This window comes from Rhinolophus sinicus, linkage group LG12, assembly GCF_036562045.2.
Source record: "Rhinolophus sinicus isolate RSC01 linkage group LG12, ASM3656204v1, whole genome shotgun sequence".
Taxonomy (NCBI): Eukaryota; Metazoa; Chordata; class Mammalia; order Chiroptera; family Rhinolophidae; genus Rhinolophus; species Rhinolophus sinicus.
The window spans coordinates 47,119,574-47,140,958 of NC_133761.1; the positions used below are offsets into that span (position 1 = coordinate 47,119,574).

General features: G+C 46.6%; 1 protein-coding gene across 4 annotated transcripts in view; it reads left to right on the forward strand.

Annotated features, from left to right (window-relative positions):
- Positions 1 to 9,621, forward strand: part of MTR (5-methyltetrahydrofolate-homocysteine methyltransferase) — an 83,816-nt gene extending 74,195 nt beyond the window's left edge. The window contains exons 28-33 of one of the 4 annotated variants that reach the window (XR_012490813.1): positions 151 to 306; positions 1,742 to 1,938; positions 4,779 to 4,979; positions 5,790 to 5,982; positions 7,161 to 7,266; positions 7,645 to 7,661. Coding sequence is in view for 3 of the 4 variants with exons in the window: in XM_074316754.1 (XP_074172855.1) it covers positions 151 to 306; positions 1,742 to 1,938; positions 4,779 to 4,979; positions 5,790 to 5,982; positions 7,154 to 7,266; positions 7,645 to 7,731 (947 nt within the window). In the remaining variant the exon portion in view is untranslated. Of the gene's footprint in view, positions 1 to 150; positions 307 to 1,741; positions 1,939 to 4,778; positions 4,980 to 5,789; positions 5,983 to 7,153; positions 7,267 to 7,644 lie in introns of all 4 variants that reach the window. The other 3 variants (XM_074316754.1, XM_074316752.1, XM_074316753.1) reach the window with 3 other exon arrangements.
- Positions 9,622 to 21,385: the final 11,764 nt, after the last annotated feature.

Here is a 21,385-nt window from a genome sequence, read left to right on the forward strand (position 1 = left end):
GCAATCATTTCAAGTTCCCCTCTTTGTAAAACAACTCCTACGGGTGACAGGAGGGAGGCAGAGTGTGGGAGCCGACAGACAGCGGGAGCCAGCCGGCCAGGGGGGCCTGTGACCGGCAGGCAGTGCTGACAGAGGGCTCCTTCCCTGCAGTGAAGCCCACGTTTCTTGGGACCCGGGTCTTTGATGACTACAACCTGCAGAAGCTGGTGAACTACATTGACTGGAAGCCTTTCTTTGACGTGTGGCAGCTCCGGGGCAAGTACCCGAATCGAGGCTTTCCCAAGATATTTAATGACAAGACTGTCGGTTAGTTCCTAAGTCCTTCTTCCCTCTCTGATGTTGGCCACACAGCGCTGGGACTTTGCAGACGAGAATAGGTGGGGAGCTGAGGGTTTCATTATGCAGGAGACAGTGTACGGTTATCACGTAACAGGATATGGTGTGCCTGCTCGGCTCCTTAAGGGTCTGTCTTTATCCAATGCATTTGACCGTTTGTTCTTTAATAAGTGATTATCGACATCATTAACATGCTGGGCTCTGTGCTGGGCACGGGAGGAACAGAACACAGGGTAATCCCTGCCCCCTGGTACCTGGCTGCAGCCGCTTCTGTGGAAGCCTCCCTGGAGGAGGTGGTGTTTGAACTGCTGTTTGAAGATCAAGCGGGAGTTACTGAGGCTGGGACTGGGGATGGGAGGTGGCGTTGAAGCAAAGGACATTCCAGGCAGAGGTGAGAGAGTGAGAGGCACAGACACATGTGCCAGTTTGGGGAGTTGAAGGAGTCCTTTGTGCCTGGAGCATTGGTGGGGGAGGGCATCTGGGACATGAGCTAGAGAAGTGGGTGAGTCCATAAACTGGGAGTCCCACTTCTCACTTCCAACCCTACCCCTCAAACCTCCCCCTAGAGACATGGGATCAAATGCTAAGCCATTCAGAGGATTAAGTCACAGATGAGAACAGGAAGGAGGGGGTGGAGTGTGGGATTAGGGCTGCAAAGAACCTTAGAAACCGCCCCCTGCCTGCTCCCCTGAAGGTCCCTGGCGTGTTTGTGAGGACAGCGACCCAGTAGCTCTCAGGGCAGCTCGCGCCACAGCAGGCAGAAAGGAGATTCTCATTCCAACCATTCCTGAATGATCACAGATGAGCAGTAGAATGGCTGAAGGAAAACTGGACGGCCATGCTGTCGACAAAGGTCTGAAGACCCTGCTGGCCCCTCAGCATGGGAGCGGCAGCTCAGCGTCACATACAGAGTCAGAAAGTGAGAGGCAGGTGTCCTGGGAGCCTGGCCTGCTGTGCATGGGAGATGCTGCGCGAGCCCCTGAGCTGAGGCCACTGCACAGGGGCTGAGCCACGTGGCTCCTCAACCTGCTCCACGTCCCCAGTGGTCCCTGTGGGGTCAGTGGAGTTGTGTGTACATGAGGAGCATCGGTGACAGAAGGATTTGGCTGCTTTGTTTCACTCTGTGTGACAACTCCTTGGGGAGCCACGGGCTCGGCTCTCGGCCTTTCGTTAAATGGGGAAATTGAAGTGGCTCGAACTGGGGAAACAGACTGTGGGAACCACACTGACCCCTTCGCTGCCCCACCCTACGTCATGCGATGACAAACACTGAAAGTATTTGGAGGGGAAGAAAGGGGAGAGGGGTGAAGAGAAAATGACTGAGGAGGGTTGTGGCTTTAAGAGAAGCATCCTGTGCTGGTTATTGGCATCTTTAAGTGAATTCTTAACTGCATTTTCCTAATAGGTGAAGAGGCCAGAAAAGTCTACGATGATGCCCAGAATATGCTGAAAGAACTGATTAGAGACAAGAAGCTGCAGGCCAGGGGTGTGGTTGGGTTCTGGCCAGCGCAGAGTGTCCAGGACGACATTCACCTGTATGCAGAGGGCGCCGAGCCCGCGGCCGCGCAGCCCATAGCCACCTTTCACGGGCTGCGGCAACAGGTACGGAGAGCCAGGTGTACAGCAGGTAGGCTGCTGCTACTTTCTGGTTTGAGCACCAAAAAAAATGGAAATAAGAATTAAACAAGTCTGAGCTTTGTATAAATGACAGCTCTGCCCCACCTCACCCCCAAATGACTAGTCAGAGGCCTGAGCCCAAGGCCTTTGTGAGGATGGTGGGGAGAAGTTGCCAGCCTCGATTTAGAGAAACAGGAGTGTGTGTTCCTGTGTGGTAGACGGTGGATGAGAAGCATGGCTGCTGCCTTGGTGGTCACATAGGTGCACGTTTCCGTGTTCAAAATTGTATACATGCATATTATTAAATAGGCTGGTGGCTCCCTTTCTCCAGGGGACACAGGTGGGAACAAACCTTTGCTGAATGTGAACCAGGTGCGAGGTGCTTACAGGGCTCTCGATGGACAGTCTTGTTTAATCTCCACACAGTTGTCAGGCAGTTTATGTGTCCATTTGACAGAGGAGAGAGGGAAGGTTGACATGAGATTGTGCAGAGTTCACAGCTTGGAGGGGAGAGTCCAACCTGTCTGCATCCCGATGGCTGTTCTGTCACAGCACCTGCTTCCGTTGGTGTCGTGAGCACAGGCCCCCACCTCTCATATGCCCCCACCTTTCAGAGTGCAAATATAATACTGTTTACCAAAAATAAGACCTAACCAGAAAATAAGCCCTAGCATGAATTTTCAGGAGGACATCCCCTGAACATAAGCGTCTTTTGGAGCAAAAATTAATATAAGACTTGGTCTTATTTTCAGGGCAACACAATATGCATGTCTCTCTAGCTGCTGTAAAAAACTCGTTGTCCTAAACAAGAAATGGAACCAGAATTCACCAGAGTTATTAACAAAGGGTTGCAGTAAATTATTCTCACAGTGTTTTACAGCCATTTCAGTCATTCAAAAGTAATAGTGTTGCTTTTAATTATAACCACAATATAATTCCTAGTGACTGATATTCTGACCATGACAACATGTGGAGATTCTTACATTTGGGACATTAAACAGCAAACAAGGGCAGCCACACCATTGCAGTCTACACTCATGCTCAGACGCCGCGTATACAAGGCAGAGGTCTCATGCTAAGTTCTAGCCCCTCCTCTCTAGGGAACTGGTGACTTCTCTCCTACAGGTGTAGCTAAGGTCAGAAACCTCTCCTGGCCCAGTTTTTCATCCTTCAAGTTCTGTGTCCTCTGATCGCTTTTCATCTCCAGGCAGTCTGCGAAGGACTGTGTTAGGACATTTAATACAGTGACTTCTTAGTGCACCTGTTACTACTCAGGTAGTTATTTCTGAGGAACTGCTTTCTTCCAGTCACTCAGGAGAATTCTGGCTGAGCAGAGCAGAGCAGAGCAGCTTCTACTCTGGGAGTCTCTGTTCTGAGTGGCTGTGATTGCTGCCCCTTCTGAAGTGCGGTGGGGCTCTGTCACCTGTCTCTCCTTGTGGTGTCTGGAAGCTTTGTATCTCCCTCTGGCTTTGTTAGCACAGAGCAGTTGATGGGCAAACTACAGCTGGAAAGCAGCTGGCCCTGGGCTCCATGACATTTCCTTGTGCCACTGTCACACGCCTTCTTGCCTGCACCATTTTCTGCCCAGTGTTGATTAGGCTGTACTTGTTTCCAGAGCCGGCAGGCAAATAGCTCCTGAGCTCCTGGTTGGCCACTCACTGATTAACTGATTAGTGCTAAGCAGTGCTGGATAGCCATCCAGAGCGTTGGTTGTGGTATCAATCCCCGGTCCTGCCACTCTCTGACCTTGAGCTGGTTGATCAGGAGAGGCTCTCTCTGCCTCAGATTTCTTGTCTGTGAAGTGGGGTTGATGGTATCACTTCCTTCACAAGGTTACTGAGAGGATTCAATTGGCTCATTCATATAAAGCACCAAGAATAGTGCCTGACTTATAGTAAATGCTCAGGAAATATTAGTTATTAGCTATTTACATTATCAGCAAGTATTTGATGGTGAAATATGTATAAGGTCTTATTGGTCAGCTTAGTCTTATTGGTAGGGAAGAGTCAATCATCAGCTGAAAATGGAAAATGGGGGAGGAGAGACACCTGGCCTGGCAGAGAGAATCCACATGTGGATTTGGACCAAAGGAGGAAGCAGGTCCTGCTGACCTTGTTTGGCTTCAGGCCAGCCCAGGGCTCTCCGTAGCTGTCCCCTGACCCCCGCCCCGGCGGGCAGCCACTAGGCCTGTGTTGCTGATCTGGCAGCTTGTCGAAGTGCTTCTGTGGATGCAAAGTAGAGGCGTAGACATTCGGTGGGCCCCTTTTGAACACACCTTCAGGATTTAGTGTTGATCTTGAATTGAAAACACTGGCAGGAATTTTTTTCTATGAATGTCTAGGGTTCTAGCTCCCAGCATTTACTGTGGCATTCAGTAAATGTTTGGTCAGTGTGTCGAATGAGTGAATTAACTGGTTTCTTCACTATGTATGTCATGTCTTGTCACGTCATACATTTTTAAAAATCTCATCTCATTGATTTATTCAACAAATATTTATTGGGCGGCCGGTTAGCTCAGTTGGTTAGAACATGGTGCTCTTAACAACAGGGTTGCCGGTTCGATCCCCGCATGGGCCACTGTGAGCTGCGCCCTCCACAACTAAATTGAAACAACTACTTGGAGCGGATGGGTTCTGGAAAAACACACTTAAAATATATGTATATTTTTATTGACTACTATGCATTGTTCTGTGGCCGAGGCTGTAACTGCACAGGACAGACAGACATCCCTGTTTGAAGCTCGTCTGCTGGAGAGACAAGCTTCTTGTCTGCTGGGTGTGGGGCTGTGTCCATGCTCACGGCGCCTCTGTTCCCCTGGTTTTCAGGCCAAGAAGGATTCTGCCGGTACGGAGCCATACCTCTGCCTCTCGGACTTCGTCGCCCCACTGCACTCGGGCCTGCGGGACCACCTGGGCCTGTTTGCCGTCGCCTGCTTTGGGGTGGAGGATCTGAGCCGGGCCTACGAGGAGCAACACGACGACTACAGTAGCATCATGGCCAAGGCGCTGGGAGACCGGCTGGCGGAGGTAGAGCAGCGGGGCCCGACGGACAGAGCCGGGGTGGGGACCTGGCAGAGCTAGAGCAGCGGGGCCCCAGGGACAGAGCCTGGGTGGGGACATGTGCTGGTGCCAGAAAGCGAGGCAGCCCTGAGGGTCAGATGAGGCCAGCCTTCTCATCACACGCATGTTTCAACCATGAATATTTGAATTTTTGAATTTTGGGCAAAGAATTTTTCTCCATGAAGAATTTTTCTCCATGTTTCAACCATGAATTTTTGAATTTTCTGAATATGTGCCATATTCAGAAGTCACATTTAGAACCCCGACTTCGTTGTCTTAATTCTCCTGTCTTCCTTTGCTTATTGTGATGTGACGTTTTCCCGAGGAGCCTGAAAAATTAACAGCAGACCTGTTTCCAAACTCCTTGTTTTAATGTTGGCGTCCTCCATAGATTCCTCATCTTTCTCTGCATGGAATGGGGTGACCTGAGCTGTGGGGAAGTTGTCTCCCCCTTTCCTGAGGCTAACAGTGGAGGAACGAGAAACTGGTGGTCCCAGTTTCTCTTCCTGGCCACATGGGAAACATTTACGTTAGAAGGCTTGGACTCCTTGGATCATTGAATGTGATACTTCAGAACCCAGGTTGAGGTCAGAATTGAACAGCAGAGCAACTAATGAAATTGCAGATGAGTCGAGAATCCAGCCTGTCCCCTCTTGCCAGATTCTCCTGGCTGTGGTCCAGGCGAAGGCGGTGCCCCGATAGCTTTGATGGAGGGTGGAAGCAGCACTGCTGCCGAGGGTCTGGTCTCTGCTAAGCCAGCCATGTTCTGGGCTCCAGGCCTTTGCAGAGGAGCTCCATGAGCGGGTCCGCAGAGAGCTGTGGGCTTACTGCGGCTGCGAGCAGCTGGACGTCGTCGACCTGCGAAGGCTGCGCTATGGGGGCATCCGCCCGGCCCCCGGCTACCCAAGCCAGCCTGACCACACAGAGAAGCTCACCATGTGGAAACTGGCGGACATCGAGCAGTGCACAGGTATGTGCCGGGAGGAGGCAAGCGTCCCTCGGTCCTTATTCAGTAGGTGTGCTCTTCTCTGTCATGGTGCAGGTGGTTCAAGGGTAAGACTGTGGAAAGGCTCCTAATGAAATCATCCATGTTCCCATCCTTTCTCACCTCTAGCTGCTTATTTTAGTATTTAACCGCCTTTTTATTGAGTAGTCTTACATCACCATTTTTAGATTCATCAGTGTTAATTATTGTCTCTTAACCTGGAACAGAGGGGAATTTAGCTTACTCATCCTGCCCGTTTTCCTATGACAGCTGTGTTACTGTTTAATCTCCCTCGGTGACCTTTGTAACCTTTAGTAACCTCCTGCGTGGTTCTTGCTCCTTCTGTTGCTTGGAGGCAGTATCTCTGGGGGCTAGTCTCACAGCACTCCCGCCCTTCCCATCAGCTCTCCTGTCTCTTACTTTTACACTGTTATTAACACAATTAACACTGTTCAGTGGTATTAGTCAAAAGCATGCCATCAGCACTGAGGAGTTACGGAGTCGAGATTTAAGTGAGGAAATGAGGCTGTGCTGATTTCGGGTTTGCAGGAAGAGCACAGATATGAGGAGTCACAAGATGGGGACGGCAGTCCCGTTTCTGCCATGAGCTGGTGATCTTTGACAAAACACCTCACCTCTGTGCTGCCCTGTTTCCCTGGCCATGAAATGAGTGGCTTAGACTCGGCAGACTCGATGTGCCCTCTGAGTTCCAAGCTCCTGATGAAACCATTATCTTTTCTTCCTAAGCACTGCTGCAGGCTCGCTCTTCCTGGAGCCTCACTGCTGGTCACCCTGGTGGCAGTGGCCCCACAGGAGCCCTTGGCGCCTCAGCTCCAGGCTTGGAGCTCCGTGTCTGGGAAGGCCCAGGCTTGGGGGCAAGTTGGGGCCTCTGTAACCCACCTTGGAGGACTGGGCATCCGAGGCCAGAGTCTTCCAGGCCTGAGTGAAAGGGGATTCGTGTCTTGAATTTGTTCATCCCTGTGGCAGGACTTCGCTGGACTAGTCTGGTCACATCTTTCATGCTGTGTCACGTGTCACCTAGAGGCATGAGTTCATGTTTACTCTCTCGTCCAACAAGAGTTACTGGGTGCTTTCCCAGGGCCAGGGCCTGAGCTGGGCGGGACTCAATGAGCTTCTCCCCGTTTGCTTTCTCGAGGCATTAGGTTAACGGAGTCCTTAGCCATGGCACCTGCATCGGCAGTGTCTGGCCTCTACTTCTCCAACTCAAAGGCCAAGTACTTTGCTGTGGGGAAAATTTCCAAGGATCAGGTAAGTGTTTCGTTGGCTTTCCAAGATGCCTGTCTTGTTTTAAGTGGAACTGTGCAAACTGTTTTATTTCACATGTGGATGAGAATAAAACGAGAGGGAAGGGATGAAGAAATTTATCTCAGTTAAGGTTTTCCTTTGATTTTATCGCCCCAATTCTAGCCCTCCTGTTTTTATGCAGAACACACACACACACACACACACACCAGCTTCTGAGCATCAGATGTTCACCACATGTTCTTTGCCTGCCCAAAAAATAAGCGACTTAACTCAGGTTGTTATTTAGACAAGACATGGAAGGTACTTAATGTTTTGTGGAAACTTCGGTTCAAAAACTCTTACCATTTTGGTCTAATACACTGCTTTTTTACTCTTTCGCAGGCTGAGGATTATGCCCTGAGGAAGAACATGTCTCTGACCGAGGTGGAGAAATGGCTTGGACCCATTTTGGGATACGATACAGACTAACTGTTTGTTTTTCACCTTTTCTGTGCTTGGTGACCTTCGGGAAAATACAGTCCCGAGTGCCTTAAAAAGAACCACAATGGCACCAGCACACAAGCCCATCTGCAGCTGGGTGGCGCTTGCATTGCTTCAGCTTTTGGCAGACTGGTTGGTGGAACCTTGCAGAGGGCCAGGGTCTTCCTTGGTTCTTGGAAAACAAGCTGCTGTTTGTCAGGGGCCCTTGATGGGCAGCGAGCACAGCGCTGGCCGTGTCCCTGTGTCCCTGGTCCCTCGAGTACTGGGACAAGCTGGAGGGAGAGGTCTTTTGCATTTCAAAGCAAGTCAAGTTGCTTTTTTCATTTTTACCTCAGATCTAGGCGACCATTTGTTCTTTTTTTGTTTTCTCTTAGAAAAAAAGCCTGCACCTCAGTTGAATAGAGACTGTAACCCTGTGGCAAAATGACACTAAGAAATGGGGCATTTTAATCCAAGTGGTTGCAATACTCACTTCTGACAGGGAAGAAAGGATAACTCTGCTCTCCTTCTGGAAGACCTCGTTTTCTGAAGGCTCATTCCAGTGGTTGCAGAGGTCCCTTTGGCAGAAGGCACACTCTCACCCCTGGCTTGTCAGGAACACGCAAGCTGTTTGCCTTAGTGTGGTCAGTATAGGTGTTCTCCCAGCACTTTGTCGTAACTTCATATGCCCGAGCCCCACGAGGAAAAAAGGAGGAAGGGGAGAGAGTGTCTCTTCAGGGCAGTGAACATCTTTTAGTTGTTTTCTAGAATTGAGCCGGCTCTCTCATGAACTGTGGTGTCCTCTGCAGATTTGGACCGGTGAATAGCTTAATTTCACTCAATGCTTGCTTTTCTGTGCTGCCCCAACCCCAAACTCCTAGAGTTTAGGAATAGCATGTTGACTTGTTCTCCGTTATTTCAGGGGAAATCGTTAAGAACATTTGCTTTGGAGTCAGACACACATGGATTCAAATTGCAGCTTTGCCATCTACTTGCTGTACAACAGAGGCAAATCACTTAAGCTTTCCCACACTATGTTCTCATCTGTAAAATGGGGACAGTGATACTAGTTCCCGTCTCATGGACATAGGTGTGGAGTAAATGAGATGATGCACATAAGGCAGGTAAGACGGGGTCTGGCACACAGTAAGTGCTTAGTAAACTGTAGCTTCTGTAGAGCTCTGTAGGTAGTCCTTTGAGCTCTGCACACAGTAGGTACACGTAGGAAGGGAACGAGGGATTAGTGGAAGTAAAAAGATACTGTGGAGATGCATATAGTAATGATTGCAGTGAGTATGGTAGGTGCCCTTGTGGGTTTAGAACCCCGTTTAACACTGTGACTGGGAAAGAGAAGCCACCCTGTATCACATGCACCTTGTCATAGAAGCTGGCCTTGCCCCCCAAAGCATTTACACCAAGTGTACATTCAGGCACATTGGAGGGGAAAGGGAAGCACACTTAGGAGCTGATGGTCCCGCGTGTCCGTGGTGTAATTGTGTCTGTTTACAGAGTGACACACCATCTCAGGCATTGTGTGCCCTTCAAGTGAAGAGAACTGTGTGTTTTCGGTACATTGAATTTGTGCTAGACTTAGAATGAGACTTGGTTTCCTGAGACACTTAGTTGGAGGACTTATTTTTTGCTCCGGAGCAGGTATGTTCTCTGTTTTGGTACGTTCTTCGGTGAGAAAGAATAACCTTCAGACACAGTCGTGTGCCGAGTAATGACATTTCGGTCAATGACAGGCTGCATATGCAATGGTACCCTCGTGTGATGATACGGCGCTGAAACTCTGTTGCCAGTGGTGGCACAGCCATTGTGACGTCGTAGCTTTGGCTTAGTTGCACTGTTATTTCAATAAATTTAAAATTTTAATTAAAAGAATTTTTTTTAACCTAATGTAATTGTTTTTTAATTCTGTTTAAGTGAACACAGGAAATTTTGAAGAATTCCAGTGGCAAACATCTTAGCGTTCAAATGCTTGGTTATTTTTTAAAGAATGCAACTTTTCTCAGAAAAGGTAGCGATTACATCTGAGATATATTTCAATGGCTCCTCTTATATAAAACCTTATGTAAATCCTTCCATCGTCATCTGGTTTCTCCTTATAGTGCTGTGGGCAGGTGCTAACATCTGTCTTACAACTGGAGGGAGCTGAGGTGCAGGAAATCCAAGTGAGAGCTTGCTCCTTAGAGTCAAGGCTGGTTCCTGGTCTGCAGAATCCCAACTCCCTCCACTGTGCTTTCAAATTAATTAATTCTTGAATAAAGATAAGGATGAATATCAATGAGTGGATATACCCCACATTCCCTCCCCTCAAAAAAACCCCCCACAAATTGGTGAGTTAGATGATAGAAGAAGGAGATGGGACACATCCATATCTAAATTTCTGAGTCCATCTCAGCTTGGTACAGGGATGTTTGGCTACAGTTCTCTTTTATAATTAGAAAAATGGTCAAATAAACTGAAAATAATTTAAAACCCTGATCATGCTTTCCACTGTGCGTTATTCCCCAGCATATCAGGTGAGATGAGAAAGACCCCTGAGAACCCGCTTTTCCATTTGCTACAACTGATGATCACGGGGACAACAGACAAAAGCAGAGCTTTCCCTGGCAGCTGGGGACGGGGAGGCGTGGTACCCATTCTGTCGAGAAGTACTCAAGGAGGGAGATCAAATGCCATAGTTAGTGCCAGAGCCAAAAATTGAGAAATTCTGCCGGGCACACAATGCGAATTTAAACATTTGTTGAATGGGTGAAATCATAGAGGACCGAACAGGAAACCCGCTAGGAAGTGAGATAAATCAGAGGAAGACAAATACTATTGGGTATCACTTCTGTGTGGAATCTAAAAGACTGAACTTACAGAAACAGTAGAATGATGGTTCCCAGGGGCTGGGGGGTGGGGGGAGTGGGGAGATGTTGTTTAAGGGTACAAACTTACAACCAGTAGATATATAAGTTCTGGAGATCTTACAATGCATAGCCCAGCAACGATACAGTATTATAAACTCGAAGTTGCTAAGAGGCTAAATCTTAGCTGTTCTCAACACAAAAAAGAAATGATAAATACGTGACATGTAGTGGTATTAGCTAATGCTACTGTAGTAATCATTTTGCAATACATAAATATATCAAACCAACACCTTATACAATGTTATATGTCAATTATATCAATAAAAAACAAAAACCCTCCCCCCCACCCCCCACCTCCCAAAGAAAAACCAGCTAGGGCTCCCCAGAGCATTTCCAGACATAGTCAGACGTGCTGCGCCTGCCCAGTGCCAGGAGGCCACTGGGCAGAAGCGAATCCCATGCACCCTTCAGTGCCCTTTCCAAACCCTACAGTTCGGGGATCTGACACTCATGATTACGCATCTTGAGCACAGCATGTCCTTGCAGCCCCTCTGAATCATCAAAGCCTCGTTAAAATTCAATATATCTTCATTTGCCTTGAGAATTACTGCATTTGAAGGTTGGCCACCCTAGTATGATACGGGTGATGCCCTTCCTTTCACCAGAAAACAAACTAAGATAAACCCTTCCTTCCCCCATCATGTTGCACAACAGAGCACCTCCTGGTGTTCTCACTACGTAGCAGGGGAGCCAAGCCTGACATGTTTAAACTAAAGAGAGTACTGCAGCGAAGAGGGTTCCTCGGGGTGCATGAGAAGACGCTGAAGAAGCGTGGTGATAAAACGAGGGCGGCGTTGTGACAGGGATGTCAGCACAGCCTGGAAGCTGAAGGGGCTGGTGCACAGCAAGGGTGAGTCATTCAGGCCCATGGCACTGAGGGGGGGAGGAGACGCTAATTCTGGATGATTCCTAGCAGATTAACAGGAGTATCTGATTTAAGAAAGCAGAGCACTCATTGGGTTTTATTAAGTGACAAGTGTGGCTTGGTTTTAGATGTCACCTTTGAATTTTTACTCAAAATGTGTGTAGGGTTGGAGGGGCTGGGGAAATTTCTGGATGGTGGGGAGTGAGGAACTTTACAACGGGTTTGGTAATAGAAGTTGCAAACATTTGTGGGCATATTCTTGTAGGGAGGCAGGGAAGGAAGTAGGAAAGAGTGATGGAGTCATGACTGCCCTGAAAATGGGGAGAGAGTGGGAAGCACTTCACCCAAACGTTTTCTTACCCACACTCGAGGGCTAAAACCTGCCTTCTGCAGGGAAAAGACGCAATGCGTATTCCAGTAGGATGGGTGTGCTGTTGTCACTCACTTCCACAGGAATACAGGCCATTCTTATTACTCCTTTCATGTCAAAGTCTGAAAAACTTCTATTATTTTGTAGATTTGGTTGGTACCTTGCTGTCAGGGCCCTGCTAAGATTTGCAGCAATCGGAAAAATCATTTACATCTACGCATTTAACTTATCTTCCCAGGAGCTCAACTAAGGCTCAGGATATTTGGGAGAAGAAATATTGGATGGGCAAATTATCTCTGCTTTTGCTTTGGCTGAGGGCCCCACGTGGAGAAATGTTTGCTGTAATATGGCATTTGTGCATTCATTCATATTCATGCAGTCCACTCAATTATATGTTCATCAAACACTGCTTGGGTGGCGTCCTGTTCCAGGGCTGGGAAGAGGATGATGGGCCATGTGAGTCAGATTCCCGGGCCTCCTGGAGAGTAGCATTTCCTGCACTTGGTGGCAAACTCACTCCCTCCAGGTCCTTCGCGCCCTTCAGGTCTGAAACACCCTCTACCTGGAGTTTAAAAGCAGAGAAGCCATGTCCTGGTCTCCTCTGTATTGTTTTGAGGCACATATGAGCACCCACGTTTTGCTGGCCCCTTTCCCAAGTTTTTGCTGCTGCTGCTGTGCCCCTCAGCACCTGCGGTTGTAGACGTCATCAGGCAGGCTCGGTTTCATCTCTTCTTGCTAGCCGGGGTTGAAACGGGTGCTGTGTGCTGCTGTCGGAACACTAGTGCCACGCCCTCGTGACAGAACTCTTTCTGGGCATCAGTCTTTGTGCTCTGCTAGAATCGGGGAAGATGGGCGCTGTGTATGTGTGCAAGCAGCTTTTGGTGTCTTAGGAGGACCGGTCTGTGATTTGCTGTGAGCATAAATGCGGTTCAGCATTGCTCCAGGAATACAGACCCACGAGCAGCTGCCAAGCCTCCTCTCCCTCTCGTCATGGCCTTCAGGGAACAAATTTACCCAGACATCTTCCCCTTCAGATCACCAGGCTGTGCGTCCCAGTGTTTCCTGGGAGGGTTTCCTGATAAACATCTGCCTTCCAGAGAGAAATTAGTCATTTAACAAACGGCTCCAGAGAGGTTTATGGATGCAACTTGCCTGCCCGCCGTGTGTTCTAAATCATGACTCTCTCGTTTGTCCTCCTCTATTTTTCGTTGCTAAAAATTTGCTTTTTGAGCCTTGTTACACCACGGGGTCAGTGATTTCACAGTAACATAAAATTTAAAAAGCCCCACCTCACTTTAAAACATTTTTTGTTGTTGTTCAGTCATTAAAGAATATTTACGATGAGTGAAATCTATAGACGAGCCCTGGTTTAGCACATTGAGCCGGACTGCCCTCAAATGTTTAGGAGTTTGTGGACAAATAGTCTGACCTGAGATGAGCAGTTGTGGAGGGGGACACTGGGGTCAGACCGGTCTGTTCAGGGGACAGGTGTGTGATCAGCTATAGGGTATATTCTGTTTGCTTCATAGATGCCTCCCCCTCAGGCCTCCAGCAATCACTAGCCTGGTGGCTTTGGGCCAGTTACCACCTCTCCAAGCGGCAGTTTCTCCATCTGGAAAATGACCTCACCTCACAGGATGGTGCATGAACTTGAATTTTGTACTGCACAGAAGCACTCGGCACAGTGCCTGGCTCAACAATAAAATCTTCGTGAACTGAAGTCCCTAGGGAAATGTTGAATTTTTTCAGTTCCTCACCATGCTTCAGAAGATGTTGAATGCAACACCACACTACATATACCTCATTTATGGACAACGTGTGTAAGCCTAATAATGAATGCCAGTGGCCCAGGGAAGTTCAGGGACAGGAGACGTAACTGGTGAGATTCGAAGTTTTCCAGAAGGGGCCGTAATCCCTGCAGGTGAGCCAGAGGGCTGCAAATTAAGACCACACAGCAAATGAAGGGGTGTGCCTTGGGTTTTGTGAAGCATCTCATAACTGGAGCGTGACACTTTGTGTATTAACCTTTCTGTGTGGGAATGTTAGTTTAATTTTGGTTACATTTACTCCTGAATAAAGTCATAAGAGGTCAACTTATTTTGGTTTGGCAATTACAGTCAACAGTCCTATGACAGGACTGACATGTTACAAACGGATTCGTCTGGGCAGCAGGAGAATTATACCGGACATGATGGGTGCTTTCGTGAAATCCATCCCCCAGCTGGAAAAGCACACCCAAAACGTTAAGCTGTATTTGCATTTAAAAAGCCATTGAAAAATAAGTAGTATTTTTCATTGTAAAACTTGTTCATTGCCAAAAGCTTGTGAACTAGAACCCACTTTCAGCTATAAATGTTTCCTTGCATTGCCTTTCCTTCTTTCCTTCTGTCCATCCATCTGTGAAAAGCTGAATAATGGCCCCTAAAGATGTCGGCCTCCTAATCCCCAGAATCTATGAATATTACCTGATTTGGCAAGAGACCTGATTAAATCAATAATCTTGGAATGGGAAGATTCGCAATCACAGGTGCCCTCAGAAGAGGGACGCAGGAGGAGACTGGACGTGGACGAGCAAGGTGAGGCGTGGTGTGTGCCACTGGCTTTGCAGGTGTAGGAGGGGCCAACGCCCAGGTGTGCAGGCAGCTTCCAGAAGCTACAGAAACCAAGGAAAGAGATTCTCCCCAGAGCTTCTGCAGAGAGTGCAGCCCTGCTGACCTTGATTTCAGCCCAGTGCTTCTGATTTCTGACCCCCAGAACTGTAAAAGAATAAAGGTATGTGTTTTTAAGCCACCAATGTAATTTGTTATAGCAGCAGTAGGAGAAACAATGCAACATGAATCTTGGTTTTTATACCTATCAACTTACTTATCATGTCTTTTTATGGGACTTTTATGTTACTATATATATACACACATTGATTTTGCTGTACGGTCCAGCAATCTCACGTCTGGGTACACATCCAAAGGAAATGAAATCATTATCTCAAAGAGATATCTGTACCCCTATGTTTAGTGCAGCATTATTCACAAGAGCCAATGTCTAGAAAACCCAAGTGTACACCCAGTCTTGGGGCAGTCAGGCCTCCCCGTGCCAGGCACAGCGAGAACGAGAGTCTCCCCAGTTCCCCATTCCTCTCCCTCCACTCCCAGCCCCTGGTGGCCACCATTGTACTTTCTATGAATGTGCCTCCTCTAGATATGGCATATCATTGGAATCACGCAGTGTCCCTTTGTGATTGGCTTACTTCACTTATAATATCTTCAAGTTCATTCATGTTGTAGCCTGTGTCAGAGTTTTCTGCCTTTTTAAGGCTGAATAATATTCCATCCTTTGCATATATGACATTTTGTTTATCTGTTCATCCGTTGATGGACACTTGGGTTGCTTCCGTCCACCTTTTGGCTGTTGTGAAGAATGCTGCTGTGAACATGGGTGTACATGTAAATCCCTGTTCATGCCCCTGCTTTCATCCTTTTGGGTAATGCCCAGAAGTGGAATTGCTGAAACACAGGAGAATACTATGTTTAATTTTTTGAGGAATTGCCATACCATTTTCCACAATGGCTGCACCATTTTACGTTCCCACCAGGAGTACACAAAGGCTCCAATTTCTTCACATCCTCACCAACATTTGCCATTTTCTGTTTATTTTTATTGTTATAATAGCTCTCCTAATGGCTGTGAAGTGGGTATATCATTGTGGTTTATACAGATATATTTTTATCTTATTTATTTCCACTCAGTTTTATATCAAAGTCTCCAAAGATTTTTTTGAAAGCCTATATATCAATCTAAATATAATACTATAATTTATATAACAAGTCCTCCTGTGGAACATTAGGCAATTTCTCATTTTTCACCATTGCATATTACAAAAGTGTGAGCATAATTGAACACTAACCCTTGTTTCGCATCTCCGAGAATGTCCTAAGAATCAATTACCCAAAGGAGAACTACAATAAAAATGATGGGTGTGTTTAACCAAGTTGCTTTCCAAAAGGATGTTCCGATCAGCGAACTATGAGAGGGCCGAGTAGCACATTCTTTGAACCTCTTTTTTCAGGTGTGGCATTTTCTCTAGAATAGAGATGAGAATACCTGTGAACTTGAAGAACCATAGTAGCGGAATCCACGTGCTTATTTGGAAGGCTCATTTTCAATGTTGCAATGTTGGTTTTAAAGACCGTTAAAGCTAGGTTTTCCTTAGATTCTCAAGAGACAGAATTTCCATATGAAAAAAAAGGCAGATGGCTAGAAGGAAAAAATAATTTGCAAGCAATTCAGAACACCTGAGCTCTGGTCTGGCTCCACCACTACAAAGCCATGTGACTTTGGCAAATCATTTGAAATCTCTGAGTTTCAGGTGATTCCGTTATGTATGAGTGGGTTCCGTCCTTGAATTTTCTCATGTATCATACAATCATGGATTTTGAGCTCATGTATGGTGGAGTTTTAACTGCTGGAATGCTGTAGGTGTGAGTTAAAGGTGTGTCCCTCTAGAGTCTAGACCTTTCTTCTTTCAGGCATACCAGGGCTATTACCAGCTGTGATGGTTTTTTATGTGACTGTTTCAGTGCAGGCTTTCCCAGACTACAGGAGGTTGGAACTCTCAGAATAGTATAATTCTAAAGACAATCAGACTCACCTCAGGAGACCGGAAAGCTATCTTGTCACATCTCTTTGTTGGTAGGTAGATATTATTCTTAACTCACACTTTGGCTGAAGTTCTCAGCCTTTAATGGCCCTGACTAGATAAGAACTTCTCCATCTTCCTAGCTTGGGTCCAGGGCTTTATTTCCTGTCTTCATGGCTATTAAAATGATAGCTCCTTGGCTGTCAAGTCCAGCAAAATTCATCAGGGCAGTCTGAGCTTCTGCATTTTAGTTTTCTTTATGCTTTGCCTCTAAGATTTCCCTTACTTTCTTGCATGTTTATTTATACACTTGAAAGGATGTTTATTATATTTTGTCCATCGTTTCCAAGTGGGAGGGTTCTCGGTTAATCTAATCTGCCAGAGTTCCAGAAATGAAGGTCAGCCTTCTAAATTCTGTGATTCGATGGATATTGACCACTTTCCTCCCATGTAGTTAATTTAGATATTTATCTTATTTCACCTTCAAGAAGTGAGTGTCCTGAGTCCATGATGTGTTGGAACCGTCCTGACTCAGTTCTCCTGAAAGCATCCTAATAAGAAATTGCACAAGTGAACTGAAAAAGCTGAAAGCTGAGGGCTGTAACTTCGGTACTGTGTGCAGGGGCTGAGCCTAGCACGGACAGGTGCAGTTGTTCCCGCAAACATTTCAGCCTGTGCCACGATACAGACTATGAAGGTTACTTTCATTGCCGTGTTAGGCAGGTATCTCTGCTATATCGTGAAGGGACAAACTCAACCAGCAACATCCTGCGTCAGCAGGTGAGTCAGTGGTGAACTGGGGAGACTCTAGTTCTCACTGTGCCTGGGGAGGCCCGACTGCCCTAGGACTGGGTGTACCCTTGGATTTTCTAGACATCGATTTGGCTGCATGATCCAGCAATCTCATGTCTGGGTACACATCCAAAGGAAATTAAATCATTCTCTCAAAGAGGTATCTGTACCTCTACATTCAGTGCAGCATTATTCACAAGAGCCAAAATATGGAAATAACTTAAGTGTCCATCGACGGATGAACGGATAAAGAAAATGTGGTGTACATATACAATGGAATATTATTCAGCCATAAAAAGAAGGAACTCCTGCCATTTGCAACAACATGGCCTACAAAAAACAAAAAACAGTGGTTTTCAAAGTATATGCACAGAAGAGGAATTTATTGTCAAAAGTAGACAGGGTTCTTGGAGAAGTCTGAACTGTCTGGTGTTTCCACTTTAAGCCTCTTAACTACATTTCTATTTCTGTAGAGCAAGAGCAGATCCCAGAAAAGTAATTTTTCTTCTTTTGTAGAAACTTCTTTATCTGGCAGGAAGTGGTAACTCATCAAACCTGCCTCAGAGGCAGCTTTTCAACTCTCACTCAATATGATCAACATTAAGCCTCCCTCAAGTGAAGGACTGGGAGTGGCAAGTAAAAAGTCCCACGAGGCAATTAGTTACTGATTCTCTGTTCAGTCTGAGGCTGCAAGTTCAAAGGCAGTAGGTTATGGCAGAAGCGTGAACCTGGCCTGCTGCCCATATCTGGCCGAGGTAGCCAGGACTTCAGGCTAAAAAGCACCATCTTTGGTTTTCGCAAGAACATACTTCCCTCATCGTGATCACTCAAAATTTGATCCTAGCTGGACGTCTGCTCTTCCTCACCTTTCATTGGGACTTTCGGATAAAACAGAGAACAATGTACTATAAGACGTACTTTTAGCCTGGCTGTTTGTATGATTAGGACTATTTGGGGGGATGAAGTTTGTGATATTTTTTCAAGAAGAAAGACGGGTATGGTGATAGTATGAAACAGTGTGTAGGAAGGGCTTAATTTACTTTGGAGGTCAAAGTCTTTTCAGAGGCTCGAGAAGCATTGATTAATCTTAAAATAGTAAATGTTCTAATTATGATGTAATCATTTTCCCTCATTCAGTGAGTCCCACAAGCTCTCTCATTAGCTGCATTACCTTAGTGGGTAAGGAGGATTATAGGTGTTGCCCAAGGACTTGTGGAATCGATCAGCTGGCATACGGCTGAGCTACCCTTGAACAGAACCCGGAAGTAAGAGACCTTTCTGGCAGCATCCTTCTCCCAAACCCCACCCCTACAGGTATTCAGTGCCCCGTGGTTTCCTTACTTAACCCCTCTGAAAGTTTTCCCTGACCAGTTACCTTAAGAAGGCTCAAGTAAACAAGCTATGCTTTATTATGGATGGCACTTGTAACTTCTTGTTACAATGATTTATTTAGGTTTCTCTACCTACTAGACTCTAACTTCTGCTCAGTACTTTTTTATTGAATAAGTTAATGTGTGATTGATGAAAGTCATAAATGACTGATACTATTTTGCTTATTTCAAAGTAATTAAAATTTAATACACTGGACTGTAAGCTTCTGTTGGACAAAGAGTAGGTCTTATTTAAGTTGCATCCCAGAGGATGACACAATGGCACAAAACAGTTGCTTAATGAATGATCATAATATGGTGACAGTTTGTTAACATTAAAGGAACACGCTCTAATGAAAGAATTCTGACCTTGGATGAGAGCAGAGGTATATGAGTGTCTCTCCAGTTGCCCTTTGGAGTCACATGTCTCCCCCTGACACCCTCAAAGTGGAAGATACTTATGTGAGTAACTCCCTTTGACTCAGACCCAGCAGAGCCACAGCAAAACACTGCCTGACAGTAGTGAGTTGGCTGTCACTTGACATGTCCAAAGAGAGCCGGGATGTGTCCAATTCGCTGGACCAGCGTCCCTCCAGTGAGAGGATTACATTAGCTCCATGGATCGTGTGCTTATTTGCTCCATCATTCATGGAGTGACAGCAGTGAACTGTCATCATCGCACAAGGGCTCAGCACAACCAAAGAAGCAACAAGAACACTCTGCAGTGCACAGTGTGGAATGCTTGTTGCATCTAGTGGGGATGCTCAAGCACATAAATCAATTCCAGTCTTAATTAGTCAGTGTCTGCTGAACACCTTGCAAATGGAAAGAGCCATATAACAAAAATTCCATAACGAACCTCCAGCTGCAGCCCATCCCCTGAAAGTCCTTTCAGTAGCTTTGTTTGGATGCTCCATCTTTTCTATCTCAGAAACTGTGAACAAACAGATTAAGGTAAACAGTTGGCAAGAAAACATTTCAAAACCTCTCCTCCTGCTAGAGGAGGTAATTTGGCTGAGTGTTGTATATTTGCTTAAGCTGATTGAAAGAGGGAAAAAGAAATACATCTGGCATCATGCAAATCAGCCAGCGAGTGTTGGGAGGGTGTGACCATTTTCCAAAAAACAGTCCGGTTGGTTTAGAAAAAAATATGCTTTCATCTTCCTTCCTAAGTTAAAGGTTCATTTTGGAAATAGAAGGAAACTTCATGACTCACTGTGGTTCCTGTATGATGTTGACATGAGATGGTAGAATAAAGAGAGACATGAATGGGGCATAAGGTGAATCAGAAGTCTTGTGTGTTATGATGGGCAAGGAAAGCCCAGTCCTTCTGACTCTCAGCTTCCTACACTTCATCCAGACGTGGGACGAAGGCTTCTGCAAGCCTGGCTAGGAGAGGACGTTTGAGCCAGAGATGACTTAGAAACAGTGTGCACAGAGAATCACAGCATTAATTCTAATGATTTTTGTTTCATCAGAGAGAAAATTTGCTTAAGGGACTGTGAAGACACCATGGAAGGCAGCCTATGGGGTAGGGTGGGGTTCTGCCACGGAGAGATGGAGAAATGTGTGTGAGTGAAGACAAACACCAATGAAGACAAAGGAACAGTGAAGGAGGACAAGTTTGTGGAGAATGGGGAGAAGGGATGGGTCAGGAGTGGACATAACTCACTGCCCCAGACGTTCGGCGACACTTGGCTTGAGATACCTCCCTGCTCAGGCCCCTTCCTTGCCCATCTCTCACACTCGTGTCCAAACGCTCAGGAAACAGTTGCCTTTCCTGGCAGATATATCCAAACCCAACTCCTTCTGTCCCCCTTTGCCTCCTGGTCCTGTCTTCCTGTGTCGTCGCTGTACTTGTCTCCTCTGGGCCTCTGTTCCCACTCTTACCCCTCTGCCGCTTCTCTGCAGGCCATTCACACAAGCCTTTTAAATGATCTGGTCGCTCCCAGCTCAAAACCCTGAGGACTGTGAGGGAAGGGTCTGTCCCAGGCCTCTCCCCTTGGCTTGTCGATGACCGTCTTCATGTTTACGTGGCGTTCTCCCTGTGTAGCTGTCCGTCGCCAATCTCATGCTGCATTAGGACCCACCCCCAGGACCTCACTGTAACTTGTTTACCTCTGCGAAGATGTTATCTCCAAGTAAGGCCAATTCTGGGGTGCTTGGGTTTAGGACATCAGTGTATGTATGTTGAGGGGAGACACACTTTTAACAGTCACATTCTGCTTCTACCGTAGAAGAACTCGGTTGTAGAGTCATCCCCACCGGCTAGCTGTTCCGGGCATGTGGGTTACCTTCTGAGGGATGAGTGTGGCTCAGACGTCCAGGCTTCACGCATAGTGTGAACACCAGTGGGGAACGGTGTTTAATCCTCTATGAAAGATGTAGCCTGCATGCAACACTATGGCCTTCGTACTTGATCCTACTTTACACATCAAAAGCTGAATGTCTTCCTTTTTGCACTTTTTCTGGGACATGTTTAATCTTCCCCCAAATACCCCTTCTCCCACTCCGTGACTGCGACCAGGAAAATGGATGCTCTGGACCAGCTAGGAAGAAGGCCATGTCATTATAAAGGTAAAAAAGGCAAGTGTTACTAGTTTTTAAAATTTTGTTCCATCCATTACAATAAATTGACGGGTGAAGTCAGTAGCCTTCGGAAGGAAGGCTCTCCCATTTGCCACGCTGATTTTAATCAAGTATTTGTTGACAACC